General features: G+C 36.6%; 1 protein-coding gene across 3 annotated transcripts in view; it reads left to right on the top strand.

Annotated features, from left to right (window-relative positions):
* Positions 1-21634, top strand: part of SMAP1 (small ArfGAP 1) — a 168339-nt gene that overhangs the window by 71154 nt on the left and 75551 nt on the right. For 2 of the 3 annotated variants that reach the window (XM_021691941.1, XM_021691940.1), the window contains 2 exons: positions 6327-6407; positions 18071-18151. In XM_021691941.1, coding sequence (XP_021547616.1) covers positions 6327-6407; positions 18071-18151 — 162 coding nt within the window. The remainder of the gene's footprint in view (positions 1-6326; positions 6408-18070; positions 18152-21634) is intronic. The other variant, XM_044917295.1, reaches the window with a different exon arrangement.

The raw sequence follows: 21634 nt of genomic DNA, 5'->3' as shown, positions 1-21634 counted from the left end.
GCTATCTTGTCTAGTGAGTATGAAAGAGGACTTTCCAGGGTGGGTAGATGATGAGGAGAGAATAAATGTATGAGGAAGTAAGTCTCAGAAGGCAAATAGGGATTATGTGGAAGACTTCTCCCTTTTTTGAGTAAGGTATGGTTATTATGTTAATTTTCTCTTGCCATTTAACATTGCTAGAAACTTAGTGACTTCAAATGACAGTGGATTTGTTATCTTACGGTTTCTGTTGACTAAGAGTCTGGGCATGGATTAGCTCTGTTCTCAGCTCAGGATATCACCAGGTTGAAATTAAAGAGTTGGCCAGGGGTGCGATCTTATCTGAGGCTCATTGTCTTCCAAGCTCATGATTGTTGTCAGAATTCATTTCCTTGTGGTTGTATGACTATGGTCCTATGTTCTTGCTGTCAGATGGGGACCATTCTCAGTTCCTAGGGGCCACCCTCAGGTCCTTAACAGTTAACCCCATCCTCTTATAGCATAGCAGCTTATTTCTTCATTGGAGAATTTCTCTCATACTTCAGATCTCTTATTTTAGGAAGGGCCCTACGCCCTTTAGGGGCTCACCTGATCAGGCTTGGCACACCCAGAAGAGTCTCTCATTTGATTAATCCATCATTAACTATTTTGGGATCTTAATTACACTGCACATTTTGAACCCTGTCATAAACAGCCTAGTCAGGAGAGTCCATCATATTCACATATATTTCCGTAGTCACATTATTCATTTGCCATCATAATGATCAGAAACAAAAAGGAAATCTACTAGAGCAGTAAAATGTATAGGTAACTGTAACTATTTAATCCTGATCCCCCGACTTCCTCAATTTTGTCTTGGAAAACAGTTAATAATTTTTGGGAGTTGGTGACTTTAAAATGAGCCCTTGCTTGTTTTGTTTCAGTTTGTCTTACGTATTACTTGCTTCCTTTACCACTTCTCATTTCTCAGAAGCAACCTCTTGAACTCAGTTTGAGTACATACTTGAATTTGTAGCACATAAAGATTTTAATTCTCCAGTCTGAATTTTACATGAAATTACTTTCTAATCAGTTGCCATATAATTGAATATTATATAAGGGTTTAAAACAATAAAATTTTCACTTGTTTTGTTTTACATATATGTGTATGTATATAAAGACTAATATTTAATACAACAAAAGTAAATTCATTATTTCAACTTAGAAATTATTGTAGAAACAAGTTTCTATATTATATTACTATAAAAATGAGATAGCCCTAGTAATTTTACTAAGCTCTGTTTACAATTAATTGATGATTATATAATTAGTTATTTAAGATATGTGAGTAATTTCAAGACAATGTGATTTGCAATGAATTTTAGATGTTCTTTAATAGGGATGAGAAACTTAGGTGAATAATTAGGTAGTGAGTGAGTTAGGATTAGTATAAAATAGCAGTTTCAAGTTGGCTTTCTTTGTTAATTCTTTTCATTACAATTTTATTTTCCTCTTGTGTGGAATGAGAATGATCATGGTGTCTACATTACATAGTATTGTTGTAAGAGTAAAATAAAATGAAGCATGTTGCATTTTTAATAGGGTACCTGGCACATAAGTGCTTAATAAATATAAGCTATTGTAATGATTATATTGAAGGAAGATGGGGAAGGTGGCAGCAACAAGTGACTTCAAGCAGGTAGATAATTAAGAAATGTGAATACTCAAACTTAACTGTAAGACTTTATATCACTGGCACAATTTGACTTGAGTTGTTTGATTCATCCATCCACATTTTAGTTAGCCTTTTAATTGCCACTTGATGTGGCAATTAAAGAATTTAATATTTTGAAAAGTTTTCCAGATTTCTACATTTCTTAGTAAAGATTTTAAAGTTAGTATATTAAAATTTAGGCTTCTTCTACATATTTGGTGGCTGTGGTTAATTAAGTTGTTAAAGTCTTTCAAGCCTCATACTGATGAGTTTAATTGATGGTGTCTTTTGTATGATTTATTTATTAGTTCAGTAAGTGTATTTTCAGCTTTTGTGTCAATTACATTGACATTGGAAATCATTTTTTTTTTAAGATTTTATTTATTTGAGAGAGAGTGCGTGTGCACCCAAGAGAGTACAAGCAGGGTGAGGGGCAGAGGAACAGACTCTCCACTGAGCAGGGAGCCTCATGGCTCGACCCTGGGACTCCAGATCATGACCTGAGCCTAACGCAAAAGCTTAACCGACTGAGCCACCCAGGTGCCCCTGGAAATCATATTTTTAAGATGATTTCTGGACTCCTGAAAAACCTGAGCTTTGCAATATATTGAAAGCTAATGAGACAGCCACTTGAGAATTGTTATGATAAAATCTCCACTTAGAAAACATATCCAAGAGTTTCCAAAATGGGTTTGAAGCAGTGTATTGCTAGTAATTAATCTATAAGGCCTTTTTTAGTGGTCTTAACGTTTTTCAGTGTTTTAGAACACCAGATTTTATTATTATAGCATTATTTTGTTGAAAAGGGTGGTAGTGGAAAAAATTGATCAGGAAAATAATGTGATCTTTTCTTTTTTTTTTTTTTTTTAAAGATTTTATTTATTTGAGAGAGAGAATGAGAGAGAGAGAGCACATGAGAGGGGGGAGGGTCAGAGGGAGCAGCAGACTCCCCGCCGAGCAGGGAGCCCGATGTGGGCCTCGATTCAGTGACTCCAGGATCATGACCTGAGCCGAAGGCAGTCGCTTAACCAGCTGAGCCACCCAGGCGCCCTAATGTGATCTTTTCTTGAAAAGAGAAACATTTTGCCTTATGGCCTTCAAATAATCCTACTGATATTTTTATAATAATACCATTTCAAAACGCATTTACGCACCTTATCCTGGTAGGCGGGAATTGGAAACCTGTTTTGCCTGATCAGTTTTTCTTTTGCAAGAGGTGAGTTTATGTAGTTGTATTGTTTTAGGAGTTTCTTCACATATAGGTTACCTGATGGTGGCCTAAAGAGGAACCTCTGAGCTTAAGAATAATTGAAAGGACTATAACTCACTTATTCTTAAAGGATATCTTTACTGGGTTCCCACTGTGCGATCTCTCATGGATGGAGGGGTTGGGCAGGAGAACAGTAGGGAATAGAGGGACATTCAGTCATAACAACTGAATTTACTGACACCACCAATTTCCAGTGAACTTTTCTAAGGGCAAAGTCTTGTCTGCTCTCTCTATATAAAGTACTAGAATCCAGTGAAATGGTGTTAATGTCTAGTTACAAAATAAATTCTGAATTTGAGAGTAAATGTAGATAACATATGAGATTTCAGAAAAGTATGTTAGCAAGCAGTGAACTTATAAAGGACAGTGATAACTGCTGAGATTGAGCCTCTTTTTGGTTCTTCCTCTGAGATGCTCCTTTCCTCCTTTTTATTTTCCTGTAACATTCAAAAGTTTTTATTGAGCCTTGCTGAGGGCCAAGTGCTAAAGATAGGGAACAGAATAGAAAGTGTCTGTCTTAGAGAACTTCAGTCAGTTGAACAAAGAATACTGATAAGTAATTGGATCTTTACAAGATGGCATGTAATAACTTCTGCAATGAGGAAGTATTATAGAAATGCTTTGGGAGTATCTCAAGTGGCTACTTAATTCCGACTGGAGGATGAAGGAATACTTCCTGGAAGAGGCAGTGTCCACTTACATTAAAGAATGGGTAAGAACTAATAGAAGTGTGGGTATTTCAAGCAGAGGAAGTAGCAGAAGCAAAGACAGAAGCAAGAGAAGCAGACTAGAGAGCTGGAACCAGGGGGAGTTGTGTATGGCTAGACCATAGTTTAGCAGGGCAGGAGAGGATAGGAGATAAAGTAGAGACACTTGTGGCCTGGTTAAGGAGTTTGGACTCTGTCCTTATATAATATGTATGAACTATTTAAAGCTTCTAACTAGGGATCTCCAGTGATCAGATTTGCATTTGAGAATGTCTTAGTTTGGAGAAGAGCAAGACTTGGGGCAAGGAGGCCAAAGGATTAAGCCAGGTGACAAATGATGGTGATTTCCTATTAGTGCTTAGTGGAGAAGATGGTGAGAAGTGGTTTTGAGAGATTTAGAAACAATACTCAAGAGCACCTAGTTTTTCTTGACTCTGTATTTTTTTTCTTCTCCCCTGCTTTTTTTGCTGTCCCTCATCTATCTCTGTTCTGTGGTGTTTCTTGCTTCTGATTGTATGTTGACCTCTATTTCCTCATTCCTTCCTCATATAATGTATCTTACCCTGCTCATTGACTTTTTTAAAATGAATTTTATTGACAATAAAATTTATATGCAATAAAAGGTAAACAATTTAAGGTACATTTCATTGACTTTTTTTTTTTTCCCTCAAATTTTTATTTAAATTCTAGTTAATCAACACAGTGCAATATTGGTTTCAGGAGTAGAATTCAGTAATTGATCATGTACATACAACACTCAGTGCTCATCACAAGTGCTTCTTAATATCCGTCCCCCATCCCTCACCCACAGTTCTCTGAAAAATATCTAACCCTGTGTAGCCACCACAGAGGGCATATAGAATCTTTCCTTTGCTCCAAAAGGTTTCTCTGTGCCTCTGTACTCTTGGTGTCTGGCTTCTTTCTTTCGGCATATTTCTGAAATTCACCCCTATTTTTGTGAGTACTATTAAGACAATTTCTTTTGTATTGGCAGGATAGTAGTTCATTTTATGGGTATACAACAATTTGTTTATCTGTTCACCTGTTAATGTGTCCATTAATTTTTCAAGTGTCTTTCCTACTGAACAACCCTCTGTTTCTTTCTAGCTGAAACATAGTATTAACACTTTTTTGGAAGAAGCATTAAAATGCTTTATTAAATTACTATATTTATTAAACAATTTTATATTCCTGCTTCTGAGTTTTTTTAAAAAGTGGCCAAATCAGTCAAAAGGAGAACAAACACTTTTACAATGAACTATCATGAATTAGTAACCCTCGACATGCTTGATATACCTATTTCTCATTTATATTTTAGGTTCAGCTGTTAACACGAGTTTGGGCAAAGAGGTCTTTATGATACAGGTTATCATCTTAAGTGAATTTGTGTGCTTTTTTATCTCTTATTTTCTACATAAAGTGGCAATAAAGATCTTTAGCAAGTAAATGTCCAGTAGGATAAAGCAACTTTGAAGCCAGGGTTTAAGGTGCAGTTTTTCTTTTAAAATCTTCTCTTCCATGTGTAATTTCCATTAGTAGTCAGTAAATGGCTAATTTGCACAATTATAACAGAGCCAATAAGCAGTGTTGAAGCTAAGAAAAAAAAAAACCGTGAAGTTTATGGTCTTGGGTTGTGATTCAAGAATTACAACCATAACTAACTTAATAACAAGCAGATTGAATGACGACTTACCTCCCAATGTTATTTTGACATTACATAATGACCTTTATATAATAGCACCTTTTATTTTAAACAATTCCTTAGAGGCACTATTGATATGATAGGGCTGTATATACAGATGTCAGTTTCATGGCTCCAAAGATCTACTGTGCATTTTGTAAACATATTTCAGTTATATTTTGGCGGTAAAGAGAGCAGGAAGATAATGCTTCCATTAAAGTGATCAACTATGCATGTAGAAATTGGGTAGGAAGATGTGTGAAAAGGCTTTTAGATGAAATCCATTTTCATATATAAATTGCCTCTGTTGCATATATAACTGTCTCATAATGCTTTGGGGTAATTCAGCAAATATAGCACTGGAAATGGTGTTTGTACATACTGATCTTAAAGAGGGAAGTGTATAAATTGCTTTTTGATAAGTCCTTCTGCTGCTCAGCTGTTGTATTGCATTAACCCACTCTTTTTTTCCCCAGACTTTTTTTTTCTTTCTTAAACAGTTGATTAAAACTTAACTTTTACTATTTCAGCACTGTTTTATTTTCCATTCTTAAAATAGTTAATACAAGTAAAAACAAAAATTCATTTATGCTCTCCTGCTCCTTGAAACAATGTGTCTTCATGCTTTAGAGCATTAGTATTTCAGTAGTAACATTGAATAAAAGTTTACCATATGAACACCTTATTTTTCAAATACTTTTGGTATTTGAGTACCTTACTTGAGTATCTTACCTGAGTACATTTTAAATTTTATATCATAGTGAATTCTATTTTAAATCACACATTCTGTAATGAATACTTTTATTTTTAGGAATTGCATGTGGGAATTTAAAAAAAGCAATACTCTCCACTTGATACATTATTTTTTTTAGTTAACATACTTCTAAGTGCTTTTATATCTCAGAAATGCATGGATTTTGTTTATTTCCTGTGTCTGTCAATTCTGATTACCTTCTTTTCTCTTTGTTCTTCCGACTTTTCATCTGCATTCCACAGATTTCTTCTTCTGATGCTCCTCTTCAGCCTTTGGTATCCTCGCCTTCTCTACAAGCTGCTGTTGAGAAAAACAAATTGGAGGTATGGTAGTGTTCTAGCCAGCAACATAATGTAGTGTTCAATGATAAATGAACTTCTCTTACAATGTGCCATAATTTGAGAGTGGTGTAATTGTTGTTTATATTTGAATGGTATCCAGTATTAAATATATTAAATACAGCAATTTAAAAAATATTTTCCTATATTGCAAGTAGGATTAAAGGGCTTTGATCTGTTTAGTTTCAGAAAATGGATTTATTGGTAGTATAGATATATCTCAACATTTAAGAAGCAATTTTCTGTTGTTGTTTCCCTTACTACTTTATACTTACAGGAATTGTTTTATAGCTGCTATTGAATTCTTTGATCTATTAGAAAAGTCTTTGAAAATGTTTTCTTTAGAAGATTCTATTGTTATAAGCATTTGAAGAAAATTAATGTCAAGTAATGATAGTAATCATACAGATATAGTAATGTGTATAATAAAGATTTATGAATACAGAATCATCAGTGATAGTCATTAGAATGTGAGTTTGTGTAGGGGTGGTTAGAGTGAATGACAGTGATTCCTAATGGAGGAAAACAGATAACTTTACAGAGGTTTCTAATGCAATACAGTGTGTGCTATGATTGACATTCACTCATTGTGCTGCTATTTAATATAGAAGGCATGCTTTTGATACATCTTAATTTTTTTTTTTGAGAGCATACTCATGAGTGGAGGGTGGGAGAGGGGCAGAAGGAGAGAGAGAGAATCCCAAGTAGAACCCAATACGGTGCTCGATCTCGTGTCCCTGACTGAGATCATGACCTGAGCAGAAATCAAGAGTCGGATACTTAACCGACTGAGCCACCCAGATACCCCACTATATCTTAAATTCTTAAATATTAGCTATAAGGATTAGGTAGAGGATTAAGTAGAGAAAGAATCTTGTGAAAACAAACAAACCTGTGAGCAACGTGGATTGTTTGGGTATTTGCAAGTAGGTGGCATGACTAGAACATGCATAGGATAGGGAGAGAAGTGAGAGAACAGCCTACTTCTGAGCCTTCTGAAGGATTTTGGGCTTTACTCTGAAGGCCCTGGTACTTTAATGATGAGTTTTTAAGGGTAGGAAGGGTGACAGGATCTGATTTTCTTGTCATCACATGGCTTCCTATCTCTGGAGAATAAATTGTTTGCTGATGGGTGTGGAAAAAGCTTGAGAACCTGTTGCTTTAATCTATGAATAACATGATGGGAGCAGTTGCTAAAATGGAGGCAGAGAGAATAAAAAGGAGAGTGCAGTTTTAAGAGATTTTGAGAAGACTGAATCTGTGGGATTTAGTAATCAATGGATTGTGACAGTGGTTTGGGAAGCCTTGATGACTTCCAGTTTCTGGCTTGAGCATCTCAGTACATGATAGTGCTATCCAGGGAGAAAAGGATACAAGCTGATGGTGAGGAACAGGTTTGAGGAGAACAAAGGAAGGTGGGGGTGATGAATTAAAAGTTGGATATGACTGTGGGACATCCAGGTATCTAGTAGGTGGTTGGATATACAAGTGTATAGCCCAGAGGACAGATCCAGGCTAGGGGCAGTGGGGGTGGAGTTAGAGAGAGAGGGATTGCGAGAAGGATTGAGATTACAAGGCAGCCCAGGGAAAGTGTGTTGAGTGATAAGAGGAAAGTAATGAGAATGGAAAGCTGGGTACAATGAACTTAAGAGTTGGCAGAGCAAAGGGTGTTCATGAGGAGTCTGTAGGAGACAGTTTTGGAGCATGAAGTACATGGTTGGAATGTTGTAGGTATCTTAGGTCAACACACAGGCGCAGGAAAGAAGCACTCTAGGAGTGTGGCTGTTACCATGAGAAAGTGGAAGAATGTCAAAGGTAAAATTTTCCTTTTCAGAATTGCTTTCATGTGAGAAAAAGGGTGGAAACCCTTCACACACTTTTGTACCTTAACCCACTTCCTGCCTGCAAGTTTTAGAAGTGGACATTGGTGATTCAAGATGGTGGCATAGGAAGACCCAGAGCTCCCCTTCTCCCATGGACAAACCAAATTTACAGCTACACATAGAACAGTTCTCTCTACAAAAGATGTGAAAACTAGCTGAACAGCTCCTTCACAACAAAGGACAAAAAGGCCACATTGAGATAGGTAGGTGAGCAGAGACATGGACTCACCAAAAACCCATCCCTGGTGCTGTAATCCACCAGTGGGAGTGATCTCACAAATATGGAGCATATCTCTGAGGAGCGAGCCACATCAGGCACCCCAACCCTTGGGACCTGCACTGGAGAGATGAGCCCCCAAAACATCTGGCTTTGGAAATCAATGGGTTTCATGTCAAGGATACCCAAAAAGCTGTAGGAGAGTAAGACTCTACTTTCCTTTTTGGAAGTCACAGAGCTGAAGAATACCATAACCGAACTAGAAAAATATGCTAGAGAGAATCAACAACAGACAAGATGAAGCAGAAAAACAGATCAGTGCCCTGGCAGACAGGGCCGTAGAACTAACCCAAACAGCAGCAGAAAGGGAAAAAAAAAAGGTTCTTTAAACAAAGATGACTTAAGGGACCTATGTGACAACATCAGTAACATTCACAGCTGAATGACAGTCACATTATAGGAGCTGCAGAAAGGGGATAGCAGAAGGGACAAGAACTTATTTGAAGAAATAATGGCTGAAAAGTTTCCTAACCTGGGGATGGAAACAGCCATACAGATCCAGGAAGCCCAGGGAGTTCCAAATAAAAGGTGAACCCAAAGAGATCCATGCCAACACACATTATAATTAAAATGTTAAAGCTAAAGATAGATTCATGGGAAGATGGTGGAGTAGGAAGATCCTGAGCTCACCTCCCAGGTGTATTCCAAGGCTGGAAATACATATAAAGCAACTCTCTGAGAAAGACTTGAAGACTAGCAGAACAGCTCTTATACAACTAAAGATATTTTAAAAAGTGATGTCAAGAAGAATAGGAGGGGCAGAGACATGGTCACATTGGGAAATGAACCCCCAGCAAAGTAATGCACAAGTGGGAGGGATATCAAGGTAGGCCCTCCCTGAGAAGTGAGGGGGGTTCAAGCCCCATATTGGGCACCCCCTGCCCCGGGGGTATCCACACTGGGAAGTTGAGCCTCCATAACATCTGGATTTGCAGATCAATGGAGCTTAACTCCGTGAGGGCTAGAGGACTAGAGGGAATGGAGACCCTGCTTTTAAAGGGCCTCTGAACAGTTTCACTCGCTTGGAGACCCAGAACAGAGGTAGCAGTTTGAAAAGTGCCTGGAACATGAATGAAGGAGATTGGCTAATATTAGGGCATGTGCCAGAGGGGCAGGGATCTGTAGGAAGTTTCTCCAGGAACAGAGTACTGGAGGGCACCATTTTTTGGCCCTCCTTTAGCTGACCCGATACTGGCAGACGCTTGTTCCGACATTCTCCCATCAACCTCAGTAGCAACCATTCACCCCATTTCATGTTCCTCTGCAGACTGACCTACCCCTATAGGCACCCTTCCAAATGGCTCCTACCCCACCACAACCTGGCAGACGGCCTTTGTCTGGACCAGTTCCCCTCCCAAAGCAGCTTCTACCCACCTCCCCCACCCAGTGGGAAGACTTGGCTGGGACAGGCACTACTCCAAAGTGACTCGTGCCCCATGAAATGGGGGCCAGCCCTGCCTACCATCATGCCTGCAACAGTTGTGGCTAGGCCTTGCAGCCAGCCACCCTGGAGGCTAACTGCTCCCACCAGCATGTCTGCAGCAGCCACAGGCAGGCCTCTTCACCAGCTGGGCTGAGGCCAGCTCCATCCCTGCAGTGTGCCCACAGTTATAACAGCCAGGCGTTGGAGCCAGCCCCACCCACCAGCACGCCCCCAGCACTCATGGCCCAGTCACAGCAGGAGGGCGCATGCAGCCAACACAGAGGACACCCCTGAACTACCTGTTTCTAGTGACTGGGGAGCTTGTGTTTCTGGGCCCCACAAGATACTTTCTTCATAAGGCCACTACCTTCAAGACAGGGAGATGTAGCTGATCTACCCAATGTAGAAAAACAGGCAGACAATTAGACAAACCGAGGAGACAGAGGAATATGTTCTGAGTGAAAGAATAAGACAAAATTTCAGAAAAAGAACTAAACAAAAAGGAATTAATCTACCTGATAAAGAGTTCATAGTCAATCACTAAACTGGAGAGAAAAATGGATGAACTCACTGAGAAATTTCATTAAAAAGATAGAAATATAAAAAAGAATCAGAGTAGGGTCACCTAGATGACTCAGTCAGTTAGGCGTCTGCCTTTAGCTCAGGTCATGATCCCAGGGTCCTGGGATTAAGCCCTGCATCAGGCTCCCTGCTCCGTGGGGAGCCTGCTCTCCCTCTCCCCCTGCTTGTGTGCTCTCTCTCTCTCTCTGTCAAATAAATAAATAAATAAATCTTAAAAAAAAAAGAATCAGCTGAAGAATACTTTAATTGAAATGAAAAATATACTCAGGAATCAATAGCAGACTAGAGGAGGCAGAAGAACAGAGCAGTGAGCTGCAGGGACAGGGTAGTGGAAATCAAGCTGAATGGCAAGAAGAAAAAAAAAATAACATGAAAATGGGTGAAGGGACCTCTGGGACAGTATGAAGCATACTAAAATCAAAGTAGAAGAGAAGAGGCAGAAAACTTATTTGAAGAAATAATAACTGAAAACTTAACCAAATTTGGGAAGCAGACAGACATCCAGGTCAGTGGAGCACAGAGGGCCCCAAACAAGATGTGAACCCGAAGAGGTTCATACCAAGACACATAGTAATTAAAATGGAAATGTTTAAGTTAAAGGGAAGATCTTCAAACCAGCAAGAGAAAAGCAACTAGTTATATACTAGGGAATACCCATAAGACTATCAGCTGATTTCTCAGCAGAAAGTTTGTAGGCCACAAGGGAGTGGCATATGTTCAGAATATGAAAGGAAAAAACTTAAAGGCAACAGTACCCTACCCAAGTACGTTACCATTCAGAATTGAAGGAGAGCCTAAAGTTTCACAGATAAAAGTTAAAGGAGTTCATCACCACTAAACTGGCCTTATGAGAAATGTTAAAGGGAACTCTTTAAATGGAAAGAAAAGGCCATAACTAGAAGAAAATTATGAAAGGAAAAAATTTCACAGGTAAAAGCAAATATACCATAAAGGTAGTGAGTTAATCACTTATAAAGCCAGTATTGAGGTTAAAACACAAACTGATTAAATCAGTTGTATCTACAAAAATTAGCCAAGGGATACACCAAAAGATGTAAAATATGACATTATATACATAAAATGTGGAGGCCGGAGTAAAATTTTAGTGGTTCTAGAATATGTTCACATGTATGTGACCATCAGTGTAATATAGACTGCTATACATGTAAGATTATTATATATGAACCCAGTGGTAACCACAAATCAAAAACCTATAATAGGTAGACCAAAAATAGAAAAGTCTAAAAAAAGCCACCAAACCACAAGGGAAGAGAGCAAGAGAAGAAGAAGAAAGGAACAGAGAACTGCAAAAACAGCCAGAAAACAGTTAACAAAATGACAGTAAGAACATGCCTATCAATAATTAGTTTAAATGTAAATGGACTGAATGTTCCAGTCAAAAGACATAGACCGGCTGAATGAATGAAACAAACAAGGTGTATCTATATGCTGCCTACAAGAGATTCACTTCAGATGTAAGGACACACAGACATAAAAAGATGTTTCATACAAATGGAAGCCGAAAGAAAGCTGGGGTAGCTATACTCAGATAAAATAGAATTTAAAAGACAGACCAGTAAAAGACAAAGGCATCACATAATGATAAATGGAGCAGTCCAGCAAGAAGATACATTGTAAATATTTATGAATGCAACATAGGAGCACCTAAGTATATAAAATAGATATTAACAGGGCGCCTGGGTGGCTCAGTTGGTTAAGCGACTGCCTTCAGCTCAGGTCATGATCCTGGAGTCCCTGGATCGAGTCCCGCATTGGGCTCCCTGCTCGGCAGGGAGTCTGCTTCTCCCTCTGACCCTCCTCCCTCTCATGCTCTCTGTATCTCATTCTCTCTGTCTCAAATAAATAAATAAAATCTTTTTTAAAAAAAATAGATATTAACAGACCTAAAGGTACAAATTGACAGCAATACAATAATAGTGGACTTTAATACCTAACATATCAGTGGATAAATCATCCAGACAGAAAATCCTTAAGGGCACATTGGCCTTAGACAACACATTAGACCAGATATACTTAATAGATATGTACAGAACATTACATTCCAAAGTAGCAGAGTACACATTCTTCTCAAGTGCACATGGGTAGATCATATTTTAGACCATGAAACAAGTCCCAGTAAATTTAAGAAAATTGAAGTAATATCAAGCATCTTTTTATACCACAGTGGTATGAAACTAGAAATAAATCACAAAATGAAAACTGGAAAAAGCATAAATATATGGAGATTAAACAACACACTACGAACAGTTAATGGGTCAATGAAGAAATCAAAAGAGAAATTAAAAAATACCTTGAGACAAATGAAAATAAAGCATAGCAAAATCTGTGGGATTTAGGAAAAGCAGTTCTAAAAGGGAAGTTGATAGTGATACAGGCCTACCTCAAGAAATAAGAAAAATCCCATATAACTATCTAACTTTATACCCAGAGGAACTAGGAAAAGAGGAACAAATGAAGCTCAGAATTAGTAGAAGGAATGAAATAATAAAATCAGAGTGGAATAAAGGGAATAGAGACTAAAATAAATTGAAAAGATCAATGAAACTGAGAGCTGAATTCTTTGAAAAGATAAATGAAAGTGATAAGCCTTTAGCCAGACTCATCAAGAAATAAAAGAGAAAGGGCTCAAATAAAATCGGAAATGAAAAAAGGGAAGTAATGACCGATACCACAGAAATAGAACAGATTATAAGAGACTACTATGAACAATTATATATGCCAACAGATTGGAGAGTCTAAAAGAAATGGATAAATTCTTAGAAATATACAATCTGCCAAGACTGAATCATGAAGAAATAGAAAATCTGAATAGATCATTTACTAGCAAGGAGTTTGAATCAGTAGTCAAAAACCTCCCAACCAACAAAAGTCCAGGACCAGATGGCTTCATTAGTGAATCGTACCTCAAACTCTCCCAAAAAATTGAAGAGGAGAGAATGCTTCCCAATTAAAATTTTACAAGGCCAGCATTATCCTGATACTAAAACCAGACAAGCACACCACAATAAAAAGAAAACTACAAGCCAATATCCCTGATGAACATAGATGAAAAGATCCTCAACAAACTGTTAGCCACCTGAACTCAGCAATGCATTAAAAAGATCATACACTGTGACCAAATGGGATTTATTGGAAGGATGTGAGGATGGTTAAACATTTGCAAATCAATCAGCATGATCTACAGTATTAACAAATTAAGGATAAAAATCACGATCATCTCAACAGATGCAGAAAAAGCATTTGACAAAATTCAAAATCCATTTATGATAAAAACTCTCATCAAAGCAAGAATGAAGGAAATGTACTTCAACATAATAAAGACCATATATGACAAGCCCCACAGCTAACATCATACTCAACGATGAAAAGCTAAAAGCTTTTCCTCTAAGATCAGGAACAAGACAAGGATGCCCACTCTTACCACTTCTATTCAGCATAGTATTAGAAGTTCTGGCTGGACAAGTTAGGCAAGAAAAAGAAAAAAATGCTTCCAAATTAGGAAGAAGTAAAATCGTTATTATTTGTGGACAACGTGATTTTATATATAGAAGACCCTAAAAACTCCACCAAAAAGCTGTGAGAACTAAGAACTTCAGTAAAGTTGCAGGATGCAAAATCAATATACAAAAATCTATTCTTTCTCTACACGAGCAACAAATGGTTAGAGAAATTAAGAAAACAATCTTATTTACAATCCCATCAAAAAGAATAAAACACCTAGGAAGAAATTTAACCAAGGAGGTGGAAGACCTCTACACTGGAAAGTTCAAGATATTGATGAATGAAACAAGACACAAGTAAATGGAAATTATTATATGTTCATTGATTGGAAGAATTAATATTGTTAAAATGTCTGTATTACCCAAAGCAGTTTATAGATTCAGTGCAATCCTTATCAAAATCCCAATCGCATTTTTCACAGAAATAGAACAAACGTTCTAAAATTTGTATGGAACCACAAGAGATCCTGAATAGCCAAAGTGATGTTGAGAAAGAGGAACAAAGATGAAGGCATCACATTCCTTGATTTCAAAGGTATGGTAATCAAAACAGTATGGTATTGGCATAAAAACAGATAAATAGATTACTGCAGCAGAATAGAGAGCACAGAAATAAACCCACATATATATGGTCAGTTAATTTATGCCCGAGGAGGCAAGAATATACAGTGGAGAAAGGGCAGTCTCTTCAATAAATGGTTTGGGAAAACTGGACCAGTATCTTATTCTGTATACAAAAATTAAGTCAGTATGGATTAAAAACTTGAATGCAAGATTTGAAATCATAGAGCTACTAGAAGAAAACATAGTAAATTCCCTGCTATTGGTCTTACTGGTTATGGGTAGTAATGTATAACATGGTGACTAGAGCAACAGTACTGTATTTCACTATGTAACTTTATTTGGTGACAGGAGGAAACTAGACCTATGATGGTGATCATTTTGCAGTGTTATATGAATATTGAATCATTTTGTACACCTGAAATTAATATGTTATATGTAAATTATACTTCAGTTTTTTGAAAGAAAGGCATTGGTCTAATTCAGTGGTCTCCAGAGTCTGATGTCTGTAGCATTAAATATTAGAGAGAGCCCCAAGGTAGTTCATTTATGATGTCTATTTGTGCTTTTTTTTTTTGTTATCCTTTCAAAATTTCTATTTTTACGTATGTTTTATAATGTGCATAATGTAGTGTTGTATATACTTTATAAAGAAGTATATATGCATGGTATAGTATATATGCTCACAACTTTTTAAAGTAGGAGTACATAATAACAATTTTTTGAAGTAACAGTTTTTTGAAGACTGTATCTTTAATCACGTCACTCAAGTATAGTTTGAGTATAATGAACCCAACACATGCTTTTCTCTATCTTACAGAAATTGGACATTTATTCCAGTTTTGTTTTTTTTTGTGGTTTTTGTTTTTTTTGTTTTTTTCCATAGAAGGTCTTTTTCACTACATCATTTGTATATATAGCAACCAAGTTTCAGGAACTATTTTACAATACCAAATACAGCTATATTTTGTTCTTGAAAATAGTTTAAAACAAATTAGGTTCTCACAGTATTCTGATCTTTCAGCAGCTTTTGATTCTAGAGATGGGAGTCATCTGTGGATCAAACTGTATGACCTGCATTCAGAGCCCATGTTTTTAATGTTACTTCAAAACTTGTGTCATAATACCTCTGCTGAAATCAGATTAGATGACAGCCATATTTTAGCAGCTGAAATTCCAGTGTTGAAGAGCACTGAGTTGTACTCTCTCTTTATTAAATCTAGCTGTATAAGTCATTTTTGGTGATGTCATATGTGCCTACCAGTTACAGTGATTAGAAGGACAAGCATTCTTCCCCACTCTCATGACAGTGCCTTCCTTGAGAAATTAACAGTTCTGTGAGGGTATAGAACAATTCATCCCCAACATATTAGTGAAAATATTTAATCACATTGCTTTCCTCACCAAATTTGATTAACAATATCTAGAAAATATTTCATAATAGATAAAAGATTTGTGCATATCTCATTTTTTATATTAACTTTGGCTTTATTTTTTTAAATTAATTTGGTTTTATTTAAATTTAACATATAATTATTATTGGCTTCAGAGGTAGAGGTGCATATCTCATTTATTCTTCACTTAGTAAATGGGATAAGGTTACTTACAAAGATGTTGTAAGGATTCAAGGAGTGAAGACGGTATCTTGCACATAGTAAGGGTTCAATAAATATTAACCATTGTGGTATGAAAGAATAGCAATAAATACCAGAGTCGCACGTGGGAGTTTGGCTCTGTCTTCCCTCGGTCCTCCTACTGATTTAGTTGTGAGGCTTCCTGCCTTACTTTCCTGTTTTTTTTTCTTCATTTGTAAAACAACCACGATCACATTTTTTTCAGACATTTATTGTATAAATTAAATTAGAAAATAAGGTGGGCGCCTGGGTGGCTCAGTTGGTTAAGCAACTGCCTTCGGCTCAGGTCATGATCCTGGAGTCCCTGGATCAAGTCCCGCATCGGGCTCCCTGCTCAGCGGGGAGTCTGCTTCTCCCTCTGACCCTCCCCACTCTCATGTGCTCTCTCTCATTCTCTCTCTCTCAAATAAATAAATAAAATCTTAAAAAAAAAAAAAACGAAAAACAATACTTTATTCAATTTAAAAAAAAAAAATTAGAAAATAAGGTGATTACCACAGTGTCTGGCCCATAGGAACTTTTATTATATGCCTTATGTTATAGCCTAGGAATTGCCAATGTTATCTTTTCTCAATTACAAATAATAAAAATTATACTGTTGAAAGGTTGTGTCAAATACCATTTTAAAGACACAGGTACAAACAAACCAATAGGCATTTTGACTGAGTTTTGTGTGTTTATTATTCTGCCTTTCCTAGGTTCATCAGTTTATCTTTTCCCATTTGCTGCTAGGAAACTAAAGTACTAATTAATACTCATTTGTAGTGGTGATTCACTTCTAGGTTTCTAGGCATCTCTTACCTTTAAATGTCTTAATGAATGCTCATGGTTTAATCTTTTATTTCATTTTCCTTTTTTGGCATGTTTGTGGCCCTTAAGTTTTTAATATTATATCCTGTTTTATCCTTCTTGGAAATGCAAATTGTAGTCATCATAGTATCATTATTGTTTACCTAGATTGAGTTGGATTAAATACACTGATCAGTTTGCTCTGGTACCAGGCATATCCTTAACATTTTTTTTTAATGAGAAAATTATTGTACTTGTCCTTTTAAAAATCACAACATTATGTAGTGGACTAAGCATGTTTTGTGATATTTTAGAGATTATTTATTAGAGAGAAAGAGAGGGAGAGCGTGCAAGTGGGGGGAGAGGCAGAGGGAGAGAATATTCAAGCAGACTTCCCGCTGAGCATGGGGCTTGATCATATGACCCATGAGATCATGACCTGAGCCGAAATCAAGAATTGGTGCTTAACCAACTGAGCCACCCAGGTGCCCCCATGTTTTGTGATATTTTAAAAAATTAAAGCATTTTTTTCCTTTTCGCCTCATGTTCACATGTTGTAATCTGTCTTCATTTGTGTGATAAGGAACTCTCTTTTAGCAGTTAGTTTACTTTTTCTTCTTCTTCAAATTTCAACATGATGGTTGCTAGGAGGAAGCCTAGCCTGATGTAAAGATACAGTGAGAATTTATTGAGTAGAGGTCTCATTTGCTTAAAACAAACTCTAAAATTTCAAAGAAGTTCTAAATAGTTTCACCTGTCTCAAATTTTTTAAAGCAAAGATACTCTTTGTTGTGTTATCAACATGTAATTTCAATGACCATATGAATTTGCTGTGTTTACTTTTATATTTCAGTATCACTGGGTATTGTCATCATGAACACTTCCTCAAATAATGACTCAAACTAGTAAAATAAAAATGTGTTAAGAGCTGACATTTTTTACAAAGTAAATTGATCAAAACTATGGTCTGTGTTTTAGAAAGAAAAGGAAAAAAAAAAGGAAGAGAAAAAGAAAGAAAAGGAGCCAGAAAAGCCTGCAAAACCTCTTACAACTGAAAAGGTAAAATTCATTTTTTTAAAAATCCATTAAGATTACCATCTTATTTTTGTAGTCTTACATATGAATGTTTTTTAGGATATTTACAATATGTGAATAATCATTCTTTCATTAAGTAATTTTTGAATGAATATGTGTGCTAAGCATGTCCTTCTATATTGTCCTATATAATTTTTAGGCAGTTATATATCTATGGGTACAGATCATGTGAACTCCTCAAGGACTAGTATTCTCTTATTAATGACATAAAGAAAAATGTTTTTAGTTTTCATGCACAATCAGATTTCAGTGAAAGTTTGAAGAGATCATACCTGAAGGGGCCTTCAGAAAAGAGTTGATGCTTAAAGGTAAACATCTGAGGTAGATTTTGAGTGGATTAAGGTGGAAGGCAAGAGTATATCATTTGGAGAGAATACCCTGAGGATAGGTATAGAAAGTGAAAATAGACAAAGTATATTTAGAAAAATAGTATCTCTATAGAAAAAATATCTGTGTATAGAAAAAATATTTGAAGAAAGATGTGTATCTGTGTATAGAGAGTAGTGAAAAGACCAGCATGGTAGATTGAGCCCAAATTGTAGAGGACCTTAAAGTCCATGTTGTTTTTTGGAGGAAAGGCTGTGGGTAACATTCCAAAGTTTGTAGAGAGAGACCTAATTCAGAAAGGTTCTTTGGGAAGATTATTTTGGCAGTGATATGCAAGATAGATGTGCTTAGGCAAACTAGAGGGAGAGAGAACATTAGCTTTTTAAAAGGCATTGGGTAAATAATTATGGCAGCTTGGCTTTGAATGTATTTGATCATGAAAGTATGGAAGCATGGTAAAGGAATTGTCAGTAAAGGGAACATCCTTGATACTTGTTGAAATTTTAAAAATTGACCTAATCAAGGCATAAATTACATATACAGGGTACATCCATTTCAAGTGTACAGTGCAGGTACATACTGGTTCTTTCTCTGTCATTTATTAAAGCAGTCTTTACCTTCATAGAGTTGTAAGAATGTCCTTTCCTTTCCCCACCTCTTACCTAAAATTTACTCATTCTACCTTTTCCATGAAGCCTCTCTAATATCTCAACTAGATAACACTTTTTTCCTTCCTCAAAATTCTGGCGACATTGCTGTGCATTTGGTATTATTACTTCCTACTTTGTATTATTGTTTAATTGTATTTTTAGATAAATTTTCTTATCTAACACAGATGGCATAGATGTTGTGTTTCCTGAAATTATGCATCAATCAGGTGGGGACCAAGTCTATGTTTGTATTTCTAACAGTTTCTTATTTGTAGTAGGTGTTTAGGATAAATACATGTACATTGATTCATTGGTGTTTTTTATCTCATAGTGTCTTGATTCCAAGGTCATGAAGAACAATTAATAAACTGCAGATGCTAAGACTGTAAGACCTTTGCTGAGTAGAATTCTTTGAAATATTTTTTGAAATGCTGATTTTCAGTTAAAATTAATTTCTTTGAATATCACTTTGTTTTAATGATATTTTACCAAATTAAATTCTTACCTTTCATCAAATTAAATTTAGATGTTAAATACTACATATTTTCAAAGGAGTGATTAAGTTGGTAATTATAACCTGGTTACTTAGTTTTAATTCTCCTCTGGTAACTTTCTCTTTAGCATGCATCAATAAGCTTTTTTTTTTGTTTTTTAATTTTTTTTAAATTTTTATTTAATTTAAATTTTTATTTTTTTTAAAGATTTTATTTATTTATTAGAGAGAAACACAGCCAGAGAGGGAACACAAACAGGGGGAGTGGGAGAGGGAGAAGCAGGCTTCCCACCGAGCAGGGAGCCGGATGTGGGGCTCGATCCCAGAACCCTGGGATCATGACCAGAGCTGAAGGCAGACGCTTAATGACTGAGCCACCCAGGCACCCCCCTTTTTTTTGTTTGTTTTTTTAAAGATTTAGAGAGAGAGAGAGAAAGAGCGCGCGTGTGCGCACGCATGAGCACAGCGGGGCGGGGCAGAGGGAGAAGAGAATCCTAAGCCGACTCCGTGCTGAGTGCAGAGCCTCATGTGGGGCTCCATCTCACAGCCCTGAGGTTGTGATCTGAGCCGAAACCAAGAGTCAGACACTTAACTGACTGAGCCACTCAGGTGCCCCGACATGCATCAGTAAACTTTAAGTGAAATGTCTTATGATTTCCGGTTGTATTACAAAGGAATTTTAAAATCACTAGTAGATGTTATGTTTTATTGCCAAAAATTGGAAATATCAAAGAGTTTTTGTTGTACTTAAGATATAACCACTTTTCAAACATCATATATTTATTTTCTCTCTTAAGTAAAAACCTTACCATTGAAATATAGTGAGCATCTTGATGTAGTATGTTTCACAGCCTTGCATGTAAATACTTGCCTTTTATGGCAAAGGGCTTACAGCAGTTACCTGAGAATTGAGTCTCTGAGTTGGGAGCTTGAGAAGAGCAGTTCAGGGTATGTTAGCAGTGAGAATCTAGTATGGTTCCTATACTATTTCCTTTCGATAGTTAGGTTTTACTAAAATCGGTTTACCTATCATCTGTTATTCTGATTCAACCTGCAAAGGTTTAGGACTCCTGCTGCTAATGGTGGGATCCTTGCTGAAAAAATGATCATGTAGAGGGAAAAACTTTAGTTCCTATCAAAATTTTGTGGTCTATCAAGATAGTGCAGAGTATATTAGAAGGAAGAAACATTTAGAAGTGTAACAGTGGGGAAACAAGGGAAAATAGCACAAATAAAGAAGCTTTATAGGCATGTAGACATTTTCATATACAGGCATTTTTCTTTATATTCTCTCTGAGCTGGTATTTTAAGGGAGCATATGTAATCTGCAGACAAGAAATTAGTAGTAATATCAGTGAAGGTAGTAGCAATAGTAGTCAGAATAAGATCATCATTATAAAGTAATAGTGTCTTTATTAACTATCTCCTGTAGTATATACAGTGTGCCATATATCTCCTATGTGCCAGAAACTTACAGGTGTACAATTTATGTGTACAGTTGTACATATACAAAGTATGTTTGGGTGACCACCCATGTATTCACTATCTAAGTCAGGAAATAGATCATGGCCAACACCCCAGAAGCTGCCCCCCTCCCAATACCATTCCCAGTAAAAAAATCACTTCCCTTCTCCCCAGAGATAAAAATTTCTTTGCTTTTTTTTAAATTTATTTTTATTTATTTTTTTTAAAGATTTTATTTATTTGAGAGAGAGAATGAGAGAGAGCGCATGAGAGGGAGGAGGGTCAGAGGGAGAAGCAGACTCCCTGCCAAGCAGGGAGCCCGATGCGAGACTCGATCCAGGGACTCCAGGATCATGACCTGAGCCGAAGGCAGTTGCTTAACCAACTGAGCCATCCAGGCGCCCATTTCTTTGCATTTTAGAAATGGTTTTACCTTCTCTGCATGTATTTCTAAACAGTGTGGTTTACTCCTATTTTTTAACATATGAATGAAATGATACCACAAATATTCTT

This window comes from Neomonachus schauinslandi, chromosome 8, assembly GCF_002201575.2.
Source record: "Neomonachus schauinslandi chromosome 8, ASM220157v2, whole genome shotgun sequence".
Lineage (NCBI taxonomy): Eukaryota > Metazoa > Chordata > Mammalia > Carnivora > Phocidae > Neomonachus > Neomonachus schauinslandi.
The sequence above is the reverse complement of the archived record's forward strand: the minus strand, read 5'-3'. Positions and strand labels throughout refer to the sequence as shown.